The 12594-nt window shown below is 48.6% G+C and overlaps 2 protein-coding genes across 2 annotated transcripts in view; one reads left to right on the top strand and one right to left on the bottom strand.

The window, feature by feature from the left end:
• The first annotated feature begins 265 nt into the window (after positions 1-265).
• Positions 266-10176, top strand: LOC123166215 (AT-hook motif nuclear-localized protein 2). The gene is made up of 5 exons (XM_044583977.1): positions 266-7267; positions 7879-7931; positions 8778-8906; positions 9197-9358; positions 9697-10176. Exons 1-5 carry the CDS (start codon positions 6757-6759, stop codon positions 9928-9930), a joined length of 1089 nt encoding a protein of 362 aa, XP_044439912.1. The 5' UTR covers positions 266-6756; the 3' UTR covers positions 9931-10176.
• A 153-nt stretch (positions 10177-10329) lies between these two features.
• LOC123166214 (uncharacterized protein At5g41620) overlaps positions 10330-12594 on the bottom strand; it is a 5654-nt gene continuing 3389 nt past the window's right edge. Inside the window, exon 4 of the mRNA XM_044583976.1 lies at positions 10330-11818. Coding sequence (XP_044439911.1) covers positions 10586-11818 — 1233 coding nt within the window. The 3' untranslated portion in view covers positions 10330-10585. The remainder of the gene's footprint in view (positions 11819-12594) is intronic.

The raw sequence follows: 12594 nt of genomic DNA, 5'->3' as shown, positions 1-12594 counted from the left end.
TTAGCTGCGAACCTGATTCGCCTAAGTTAAAACATTTTTCGAGTGAGGAGTAATCCTCTCACTCGGGGGCTTAGCTGCGACCCCGTACTCGCATAAGTTTAAACATTCTCCGAGTGAAGAGCAACCCTCTCACTCGGAGACTTAACTGCGACCCCGTACTCGCCTAAGTTTAAAACGTTTTTCTAATAAAGAGCAATCCTCTCACTCGGGATGAACAAGGTGCACCTTGAGCTGCATCACAAGTACAACGTCTGGATGCACTCTGAGCTGCGTCACAAGTACAATGTCTGGATGCACTCTGAGCTGCGTCACAAGTACAACGTCTACTCCGAGTGAAGAGCAATCCTCTCACTCGGAGGCTTAGCCACGATCACAGATTCGCCTAAGTCAAAAACCAAGAACATTGAAGACAAAGCAACGACATTCGAATGAAACAACCAAGTACAGATAAATCCAGTAAGGTTCAGAACCGCAAATAGGAGTACTCGGGCGCCAGGCCCGAAGGAGTTTTAACGATTACAAAATCACTCGGCATTCTGAGGCAAATAAAATCAGGTTATCAAGTTTTTCACTCGGCGGGAGGACTTGCTGGCTCGACAAAAGTGTCCAAGTCAATGCCGTTTGCGATGCGAGTGGCTGCGTCGATGAAGGTCTCCATGAAAGACTGAAATTGAAGCTTCTTGGTGTTGGCCACCTGAAGAGCTTTCAACTTTTCCTCCTTGGCATCCTTGCAATGAACACGAACGAGAGATAAAGCCACGTCAGTACCGCAGCGAGCAGATGACTTCTTCCATGCCTGCACACGGTTAGGGATGTCATTAAGTCGAGTCATCAGTGACTCGAGATCATTCTGAAACACATCTTCTGGCCACAGCTCCTTGTTGATCCGCGACAGTGCCACTTTTAGTCGGGCGAGGTAGTCCAAGACACTGGCAAGGCGAGATTCCAGTCGCACCACGTTCATGGCAGCTTCATCCTTGACAGGGGAGTTGATAGGGTCCAGTCCAGTCTCGATCCGCCCGGTTTCTTCTTCGAAGTTTTGATAGAATTCTGCTTGGAGTGAAAAATAGTGAGTCAACAACAACATTATGGAGAAATTTTGAATCCAGTCGGACGAAAGAAAATACCTTCAAGCATGAGGAACATCTTCTTGGCAAGACCGCCCAGATAAGCTTCTAGTTCATCCCTCTTCCGAGTGAGAACATCCACTTTGTTAGCCAAGGCCACCTTCTCCTCCTTCAGCTGCACAACTTCTTTCTTTGCCTCGTCAACAGCAGTCTTCAGCTTGGCGTTTTCCTCTTCTAACTTTCCGACTGAAGCCAGCTTCCTGCCAGCAAGTTCAGTTTTCTCACGCACCGTCTTTTGTGCCGTGGCTAGATCAAGGTCCTTCTGCTCCAAAGCCTGCTTCATTTTGTCTAAAGAAATAACATTCAAACGAGCTTGGAGTTGATGGTTTTCATTACGCACATCTGTTCGAGTGGAATCACTCGGTTCAAAGGATGACAAGGCGAGCAGTCGGCAAATTGTTACCTCCCATGACATCTGCTTCATCCCGGGCTTTCTTCAGGTTCTCCTTGGCTAACTCCAGGTCGAGATTGAGTTGGATCTGCTTCTTCTCCAAATCGGCGTACTTGGTCCCAAGTTCACAAGCTTTCTGCAATCAACAAAAAGACAAGTCAATCGACAGAAACGGAGATCAGTTACTTCCGAGTGGAAAGTGTGCAAGATCAAATGGCCATAACAAAAAGAGTTCTAAGACCGCTGGCGAATCAAACATTCAACAACAGTCTCAGGGACTACACCCAGTGGGTGCACTTATCGTGCTCCCACTGGTTTGATTTCTCACTTGGCATGGTCTGCCCAGCCCGAGTAAAAGGAGTAAGAAAACACATTTGTTCTAAGACCACCGTCGACTGCCAGCAGTCAACAGCGGTCTCGGGGACTACACCCAGTGGGTGCACTCAGCGTGCCCCCACTGGACCAAAAACTCACTCGACACGACCTGTCTAAATTCGAGTGAAAGAGCTACACGACTACAAGAAATACCCAGTGGGTGTACAGATGCAAGCAACAGATCGACATCTTACGAATAATAAAGCAACAGTTGTCAGATAGCATATCCTAACAGAACAAGAGTCGAACCGAAGCAAAACCAATCGGAAATCAACTTACAGTCCCACTTACTCGGACATTGGCTTGGAGGGCAGAGCTAGCATCATAGGCGGCCTTGCTGGTGTCGTACACCACCTTCAGTCGATCCATCATCAGACCCGCCTGGATCATAGCTTCCTTGGCGGCCCCTGTTTGGTCCTCGGGGACGTGATGCAGAACAAATGGAGCTGAGGACGGAGCTGGTGGAGTTGGAGCCTGAGGCGGAGCAGTCGGGACAGTCGAGCCAGAAGCCTGAGCAGTCGACGCCGTGGGCTGGTCAGTCGACAAAGGATCAGCAAAAGAGACAGTAGTCCGAACTGGATCACCAAGTTGCTGAACTACAGGCTCAGACGCCGAGCGAGACACTTTGCTTGCGGGCACCCTCCTGCTCGAAGTCCTACTCTTCCTCCCTGTATTCCTCTGAAGCACTTCATCATCATCATCATCCGGAAGCTGGATAACATTCGTTGGTACTGCAAACACTCGACAATGAAATTTCAGTCGACCAGAAAATCAATTGACAGAGCATGGACGAGGCTACGGAACCATACCTGCCCGAGAGGTGGCCGCATCCGCGGTTTCCGCATCACCATGCTCCTCGTCGATGTCCATGGATGTTGCAGAAGTAGCAGCACTGAAAGCTCCAGAGTTCACTCGGTCAAGCAAGCGAACGAGTCCACAATAACACAGAAGACAAAGAAAGAAACGAAACACTTACGCTGAAGCAACAGGAACAACCACCTTGATCCTGGGCAGGGCCTTCCGGGGTTTCGGTGGGACAACTTTGGGTTGTTTCGCGGCCTTCTCCGATGGATCCGGAGTCGAGGTCCGAGTGCGCTTCGGCATTTTCTCACTCGGTGAGACCGCTTTGCCGCGTCCTCCCGCGGGATCCTGTGACTGCTTGGAGCGCCGCTCAGAGCGGAGCGGCGAGTCGACTTCCTTGCTGCTACCAGAGTCCTCACTGTCCTCCTCGCTGTCGTACGCATACTGATAATCACCGCTCTCACCATCACTCTCAACTCCTTCCTGGTACTGCTCTCCGTTCGGCATCGAGTACATCTTGGTGAAAATCTGCAAGACACAAGTTACAAGTATCAGTTGGATCCAAGAACAATCGTAGATCGAAAGGAAAAAACACTCGGTAAATTGAGCCTGACCGCTTCTGCTCGTTGTTGGCGTCGAATGGCAGAATCCTCCTGGGTTATCCTTGTTGCCAGTAATGCTCCTGGGCCACTGGGCCACCGTATCCTCGTCAACCTCCTTCGGGTTGGTTCGAGCGGTGTCTTCAGGACCCGAGTACATCCACATAGGGTGGTCTCGGGCCTGCAAGGGCTGGATGCGTCGACTGAGGAATACTTCCAACAGATCCATACCCGTCACTCCGCCCTGAACCAATGCAACGACCGCGTCGACTAACATTCGCACCTCCCCCTTCTCCTCGTTCGCTACAATTAGTGAACGAGGGGTGCGGAGTCTCTCCAGAGAGAAAGGAGGAAGACCGGTCGACTAACTAGGAGTAGGAATATCTTTGCAGTAGAACCAAGTCGACTGCCATCCCCTAACTGACTCGGGAAAAGTCATAGGAGGAAAAGTACTTCTACCCCTCATCTGGATTCCTAAACCCCCACACATCTGGATCACGTGCGTCATTTCGTCGTTTGGGTTGGCTTTCTTTACCGACTGGGATCGACAAGTGAAAATGTGTTTGAACAAACCCCAGTGCAACTGGTAACCAAGGAAGTTCTCGCACATGGAAACAAATGCAGCGAGGTACGAGATTGTGTTGGGAGGAAAGTGATGGATCTGAGCACCGAAGAAATTCAGGAAACCCCGGAAGGGATGTGGAGGCAGGGAGAAACCTCGATCGACGTGGGTGGTGAGGAGGACGCACTCACCCTCGCGCGGCTGGGGCTCGGATTTGTTCCCCGGCAGCCTCCAGGACCCATGAGCAATCAGGCCGTCCTGGGCAAGATTCTCCAAGTCCCCCTTCACGACGGTGGAGCGGATCCAGTCCCCCTGGATCCAACCCGGCGGCAGACCGGACCGTGACGACGACCCCTCGCCGTCTTCTTGCCCTTCGCCGCCGCCGTCGCCTTCTTTGCGCGCTCTAGGGCCGCAGTCCTTTCCTTCACCATGGCGGCGGAGTCCGAGCAGGCCGGGCGGAAGCGTCGAGAGCAGAGAGAAGCGAGGTGGAGAAGCAGAGAGGAAGGGGATCGAATGGAATGCATAGTGCCTCGCATCGGCCTCTGCGCTCTTTATGGGGCTGTTTTCGAGTGGTTGACCCGTGGGCCCGAGCAATCTTATCGCATCCCACAACAGGCACTGGCCTAATACGTGGTGAAAAAGGCGGCGCAAAGATCGAGGAGTCCCTGTCTACTCATCTCGTTTACTACGCCACGCCCCGTCCCGCGCGCTTCTCCAAAATTTCGAATCCCGTGAGATCCGGGAACCGCAGAGCATTCAATCGCGTCAAAGATTTCGTACTCTGATTCACTCGAAGATTTACGACATAATTCACTCGAAGAAGGCGACTGATGCAGGGTCAAAATACCAGTGTGCTTTCCAGACCTTGTTGACATACCTTCGAAGCATGGAATCGAGTCGGAACCAACTTCAACCCTTCTTCACTCGAACCTCAATCCATTCGGGGGCTAATGACGATGACATGTACTTAGGGTATGGTCTTAGGCCTGACCTAGACGCCCTACCTAAGGACACTGCCCTAGAGTCCAAGACATTCAAAGTCCAGCAGAAGGCACCGACTGAAATCACCTTGAAGTGCAATCCACTCGACAGAAGATTCCACTCGGATACCCCAATTCCACTCGACCACAGTAGCGTCACTCGACTGTACGAAGAACCACTCGGAGTTCAGAAGATCTAAAGCCACCCCAGGATGGCAACGGCCAGGCGTTCACTCCGTAGTCACAAAGATCATTAATAGCTGGCGTTACCAGTAACGCCCCTGCCTTAACTCACATTTAACCCTGTGTAACCGAGGGATGGAGGGGCCTGGCGCACTCTATAGAAGCCACCCCCCTCCTCTGGCACAAGGGTTCGCACCCCCTGTAATTCAACAACCCCTCTCACGTGTGACGCGGGAAGTAACAAGTGAATAGACTCAGTGGTATGGCTCAAAAGGCATATACGTGGATGCAGAGGGGGGCAACAACAATTTTTGGATAATTGCGAAGGCCAGGACTTGAACTCAATACCTTAGGCTCTGATACCATTTTAAGCTTCATGCACTGGCCAACGCAAACAAAAGTCTGAACTAATGGAAAGGGCTAGGCAATCTACATATATACTTCAACACAAAGTTAGCTGATATAGCGTTCTTCTATAATATTGTCGGCGAGATGCATGTGGTGGATCCAGACCCAGGTTAACACGGGGTTGTTCCACGGCTAATGTGCCTCAATGCTTGCGATGAGCCTATTATTCGACTCTCAAGTCCTCTTCGATGATGGCACTTAGTTCTTGCATTGATGGAGGTTTCGCTTCTCTTCAAATGAACACCTTGATGGTGACTAAGGTTGGCAGTAACCACTGGTTTTGGTGTGTGCAAGATCCACTTAGAGCCTAATATTAATTTTCTATTCTGTGGGTTCTTTCTTGCACAAATTCCAATGACTTCTCACAGTCTAGCAGTTTTCGATGCATTTTTATCCACGCCTTGTCATGAGGATGCACGATTACTATGAAAAATTTGACCAGGTAAAACCTAAACCATCTAATGTATAACATTGGCTCGAGTGCATGGTAACCACACCCCTCTAACCTATCCCTCACACAATGTAAATCCAAACATGGCCAACTTGAAAAGATAACCATTGGTGGACTCCAGCAGGGCCCATGAAAGTCCAAAGATGGCATAACAATCAATCAAAGTCCAAAGATGGCATAGCTATTAATAAAAAAAATCTAAAGATGGCATAGTAATTAATCAAAAATCAAAAAATTGCATAGCAATCAATGAAAATCCATATTTGGATTTTCATTTATTTTTTGCCATCTTTGGGTTTTCGTTTAATGATTTGCCATCTTTGGATTTGGATTTATTACTCCCTCCGTTCCTAAATATAAGTGTTGTTAGAGATTCCACTACGAACTACATACGGATGTATCTAGACATGTTTTAGAGTGTTGATTCACTCATTTTACTTCGTATGTAGTCCGTAGTGGAATTTCTAAAAAAACGTATATTTAGGAACGGAGGTAGTACTATGCCATCCATCTTTGGATTATCATTTATTGTTTGACATATTTGGATTTTCATTTATTTTTTGCCATCTTTGGGTTTTCATTTAATGATTTGCCCATAAAACAAAATATCCACGATAATGTTTGATCCCGAAGTAAATATCATTTTACTAAAAATGCAGTCAGCCCCTTCATTGTAGGATAGTCACCACCACAAAATGGTCAAAGGACAATTGTAAATAGCTCATGTGAATTCCATGTATTTTGGGGGTCCTCTATGAAATTTTGACCCGCCCTTTCCCTATAAAAGCTCTGGGTTTGTTCATATTTTCGGTACCGAGTAGTCGAGAAAAAATTGAAGGGGAGAGTTTTCTAGTTGTTGTTGTTGTGTCGAGAGGTGAAATGGAAGGAGGGGACATGTCGGAGGCGGCGGGTGAGGCGGTGTATGGCGAGGACATGCCCAAGAGCCCGCTTCATCCTCAGCCACAACCCATCATTGGCGCCTACCTAGACGACGCCCATGAAGGTAGTGCTTCCTATTCTGCACCGCGCTCATCGTTTCCCGCAGCCGGCAACGGTGTTGTGCATGTGCCTGCCATGAGCGCGAGCTCTGAGCCACCCAAGCAGAAGCGTGGCCGCCCACGGAAGTACGCCCCAGATGGTACTAAGCCGCCAGCTATCTTCCCGGCACCATATCCTATTGGTGTTGTCGCTTCCCCGACACCTGCTCTACCCCCGGGCTTCACGTTGGGATTGTGGGGCTTAGGTGTCGTGAGGCCCCAGGCGCCACCAGCACTGCCGTCGCCATTACCGCCACCACCCTCTGAGAATTCAAAACAACGGGCCAAGAAGAAGAGGGTATGGCCGCCGAGCTCCACAACCAGCAAGAAGCAGCGGGAGTTGGCAGTAGCAGGTATATAGCATTCTTGCTTGCCTCTGTTAGTCAACGCAGGTAGAGTAGCGAAAAGAGCAAAAGTGCATAGATGGATATGATTGTTAGATGGTATTCTAGCCCTGATAATTTTATATAGTAAGGACCACCTCAAGTTGACCAGAGGCAGCGGTCCTGCTCATCTCACCTGGCCTAACTCACACCTTTTAGGGATGCAAGAAAAAAAAAAGACCTTTCTCGCTAGTTAGTGTAAAATATTACTGCGAAGGTGTCAATACTTATACCTGGTATTCTTAATGTTAGCATATTGGTTTGTACATTATATCAAGCATGGAATTATTTATCCATGTTGGACATTCAGTCAGAGTTGCCACATGTTAGACATAAAAACTAAGTTTTCGTTGTGGATGTATTAAAACATCAATTGGTGGTTTATTTCGTTACAATCATTCATGGCGTGTTGGGATTCCTCGCAGAAGTATTCCTGATGCTTTGGAATTATATTTCTAGGATGTTTGTTCAGTCATGTACTGTTTATAGGCTCATGCACATCAGTGCTATAATCAGTTTGCCACCATTACAATATATTTCCCAATGGTTTCTAATTTGAAATGGATCTATTTTTTCCGCAGAGCCAGGTGCGACTGGATTCGCTCCTCAGGTCATCACAATCCAAGGTGGAGAGGTAATTTTCCTACTCTTATGATGCTCCTAGAGACATTGCAGTGATCTATTAATATTTTATCATAGGATCTGGATACTACTGGATATCAGGGTATCTAATTGAAGTGGTGGTTCCTTTTAGAAAAATATGATTTATTTTGTGGATATTTTTAGTGTTAATTATTAAAAATATTTAGCAAATTTTCCCCTACTTAACGTTATGTGAGCTGTACATATATATTTTCACTTGCACTTCATATGTTTGTTAAAACTTCCAATGTACACTGCTTCTTTTTTCTGGCCATATAGAAGCTCCTGCTTAGTATGATTATGTGTATGTGTTGTCTGCTTCTCCAAGAAATAATTGTATTTCCACATGTTTATGTATTTCAACATATTCAAAAGTTGTTTCATTGACTCCACATGTGCATGAGGCATTAGTATGTCCTGAATATAAATGCAGATTTGATACGAGGCCGTTCAGTAATAAGTTGGAGCTTCAGTATGATGAACATGAATGCAATTATGAAGTTAGGCCATTTATTAAATTCTCATAGATATCCAGACAATCATTTTTGTTACTTGTGGTATGAGTGTATTCTTTAATACTGGTGTCATTTGTTTGGTTGTTCTATTTATTTAATGTATTCCCAATTCAATGGCCAAGTTTTCTTTCTTGATTCTTCTAGCACATTTTTTTAACCGGTTATATCTATATCCATCATACGTTAGTTTGAAGAGAGCTTGGTGGTGTCCCCCACATTTCCTGTTTTTTACTATCTTTCCTGTCTCTTCCATAGGTTATCTATTCTGCCACTGCTTATGCATGTATCACTCTAAAATTCTAATAAGGAATCCATGGTTTCAGGATGTAGCAGCCAAAGTCATGTCCTATTGTGGGAATGGGTGGGCAGTTTTTATCCTGTCTGCCGAGGGCGCCGTGCGCAATGTGACACTGAAGCAACCAGCTTCTTCCCGTGGAACTGTTATTTATGAGGTTTGTTGCTCTATTGTTTTAGCTTGGAATCTGTACACTGGAAATCCCTTTTTGCTGGTATGCTTTACAAATTATATTTCAGCTCCAACCAAATTAAGAGAATGGTAAAGCAAAATGAAATGTGAAGTAGTTAGAGAAATTGTCTAATTGTTTCCTTTATCAGCATATCGCAGGGAAAACATAACATTTTGTGGTTCTGGTCTTCCAAAATGAAATGTCGTTGTTTGGCCTCTAGAGATGCTTCCAATCCAATACTAAATAATATCTAATTCTTTGCATTCAATATGCAGGGCTATTTTGACATTGTCTGTTTGTCTGGCGTGTATCTGCTGTCAAAAAGTAATGGACTGAGCACTCTAAAAGGTGGATTCAGTATTTCGCTTGTTGGTCATGATGGTTGTCTCTTCGGCGGTGGGTTAGCAGGACCTCTGATTGCAGCTTCACCTGTTCAGGTTACCATCTTTCACTTGGATCAACATGCTTCTAAAAGACCAACTAAGATCTTTATTCCATATACGTCATTTAGCTTCCACTCTACCTTCCTCTGTTTGTTGAAGTAGTTAAAGGCTATGTGTGCTTCTTAAGTCTGGAAAACTATATGAAACAAATGTGTGCTGCCATACGATATACATTGTACACATATTCATATCCCTATGTAAAGTCACTATTTGCTTCTTTTTATGTGTACTTGTTAGGGAAATGGCATGGTTTTACGAAAACTCACATCTATTGCAAGTGAGAACCTTGTGCTTCCTCTTAATGCTTTGCATTTTGTTGCGCTGATGCGCAGGTGGTCATTGGAAGTTTTCTAACTGATGAAAAAGAGATCAAACCGGATGTGGCCAGTGAAAGGTTTGCAGCTGATGAAAAGGAGGAGATCAAACAGGATGTGGCTAGTGGAAGGCTTGCAGCTGATGAAAAGGAGGAGATGAAACAGGATGTGGCCAGTGAAACTCCAGGTGCTACTGGACCGACTGCTGCTCCAAATGAATCCTCTAGTGGTCCAGGAAGCCCATCAAACTAGAGTGCGGCTCGCACATTCAACACCAGCTTCCTATTTCAAATGCCAGCCAGCTTAAATTCCTAGCTTTTCGCTCCTAGCTCCAAATGCTTATTTTCCCCTACTATTTCCAAACGCTTAGCTTTCTGCTCGTACTTGTTGAACTTTTCAGTCTCGTTATATGTTGTATGGCCCCCTGGATGTGGTCAAGTTATGTTTTTGTACCTCGATGATGCTTCGTGATATTATAGTTATGAAATGTTTTATGGACATATTGCGCACATCTGATCAGTGAAAACGTAATGCCATTCTCGAGGGTAACCTGCTACTCTTGGTCCTCACCCCACAACTTTCATCGCTTCCCAGCTCCAGTTTTGCTCATTTTTACATTTTATTAATTTATTATTTTTATTGGAAGAAAGGTTGATATGGCTTTGCAGGAACATCTTGTTTGAAAAAAAAAAGTTTTATGTACAAAAACAGAATGACGTTCCTATGAAAGAATGGTCGTCCACCTTTCAAAAAAGAAAAGAACGGTCGTCCACCTTTCAAAAAAGAAAAGAATGGTCGTCCGGGAAGACTGAACCCACAAGCTATGCACACAGTTTCAAGGGAGAAGAGAGCGCCAACCGATCCAACTCATCGCTCCATGCCAAACCAATCTCATCATCGTTTTCTCTCAGGCCGTATAATTTCCTTCGTATGCTCCCGGCAGGAAAATGGAACCCAGCCCATGGCCGGCGAGCATCTGCTCCCTGAGGTTCTTGATGGCCTGGTACCTCTCCGAGTCCTCCTCGTCGACGTCGCTGCGCCCTTCGTCGTCGTCCCACCGCCGACCTCCTTCCGATTCCTCCAGCGATCGCTGGTCACCGGCCCACGGATCCGCGTACTCCGTTCCCCTGCTGTCCGCAGACGCCGCCTTCTTGGCCGTCGCTGTCATCATCTCCTTGGAAGCGGTGCCAGTGCTGTAGCTCCAGCCGCCGTCCTTGCTTCTGCCGTCCATGTTCAGCTCGATGGAGTGCATGTCGCTGCCGTCTGAACCATCATCGGATCCTCCTCCGTCGTCATCTGCGTCTGTCCTCTTGCTGACGTCAACACGAGCGATTCCATTGGCACCTTCAGCTTCGAAGAATCCATGGCGATCATCGTCGTCGTGAGTAGCTTGGCGCTCTTCACCAGCGGCGGCAGGTGATTCCAGCTCCACGAGGCCCTGCTTCTTGGTCTCCAGGAAGGCCTCCAGCTCGCCGCGCAGCTGCTCGACGACGGCGTTCTTCTCCTCGAACTGGAGCCGCGCCTCCAGCAGCTTCATCTGGACCCGCTCCTCGCGGAGCTCGTCGGCGAGCCGCAGCATCTCCCGCTCGCGGTCGACCTCCGCCTGCGCCTCCTCGGCCTCCCGCCTCGCCTCCTCCTCCACCCCGCCGCCCCGCACGAGCTCGTCGCACACCTTCTCGAGCCGCTCCCTCGACCTCCGCTCCCGCTCGAGCTCCCTCTCGGCCTCGGCCAGCGCGCTCCCGAGCTTGGCGCTGACTCTCTCCGCCCTCCGCCTCGACCGCCGCTCGCCGTCGAGCTCGTCGCACACGACCCGCACCGTGGCCGCCACCTTCTCCCGCTGCTTGCTCTTCCACGCGCGCGCCTCCGCCTCCAGCCGCTTCTTCATGAGCTCCACCGTCTCGCCGCCTCGGTGGCTCCGCTCTCTGGCGAGCTGCCGCGCGTGGGCGCGCGCCAGGTCGAGCTCCGAGCGCAGAGCGGAGAGGAGCGACGCCGTGGACGGGCTCAGGTCTCCCGGCCCCCAGATATTGCCGAGGACTCTGACGAGCTCCTTGCACGCTGTCAGGCTGTTGTACATGTCCTGCAGGTGTGCCATTCTGTCCGCTGAACACGTGGAGCTCGAGTCTTGAGCGCATGGGTGCACCTGATCAAGATCAAGAACAAACTAATATAAGAAGATGGTAAACTACAGAATTATCAGAAACCTGTTTGTTCAATTAGTATTGTCAGTCGTGCTCATGCTGCTCATCCGATGCAGAGGCCGGGTATTTGTTTAGTGTGGACGTATCAGCTCCATATAAAAATGTACTGGTTTTGGTAATGTTAGGTGCCTGAAAAAAATCTGGTTAGGCTATACGTCGGTCCACTGTTTTCTGAAATTGGGTCAGTCGATTCATTCTAGACGTCGGATGGAGATCTAACGGCCCGCAGTCCTTCTTCCTCCTGCAATTCTTCTACCTCCTCCTCCCAGCGTTCCACCGGCCGAACCGCGGGCGGCGGCGCTCCCGCGCCGCTTCGCCGCTTCGCCGCCCCGTCCTCCCCGGAACCACCCCCCGCCGCCGGTCTTCCGCCGCCCCCGGCCATCCCTCTAGGCCCGCCCGCGTTTGGGTTTTTCTCCAGCGAAGTGCACCACCACCCCACTACCGCCCTCGCCCGAAACCATAAGATAGATAATGGGGTAGCCTCTCCGGCGAGCCCCTGCTGCAGCTCCTTCTTCTTTCCCTCAGGCGCATCCTTTCTTCTAGGGAAAATCGACTGACCTAAATCGGATTTTCACTGATGTATAGCTAAACTGAAAAAAAATCAAGCGTCAGTCGATTTAGACGAAGCCAAAGGCGGAGCCAGGACCTCGTTGAAGATGGGGACGACGCAGCTCGCTGTGTCGTCCGCGAGATGTGGCGTCCTAGGCGAAGGAGCAGG

The sequence above is a fragment of the Triticum aestivum genome, chromosome 7D (genome assembly GCF_018294505.1).
Source record: "Triticum aestivum cultivar Chinese Spring chromosome 7D, IWGSC CS RefSeq v2.1, whole genome shotgun sequence".
NCBI classification, from domain to species: Eukaryota; Viridiplantae; Streptophyta; class Magnoliopsida; order Poales; family Poaceae; genus Triticum; species Triticum aestivum.
The sequence above is the reverse complement of the archived record's forward strand: the minus strand, read 5'-3'. Positions and strand labels throughout refer to the sequence as shown.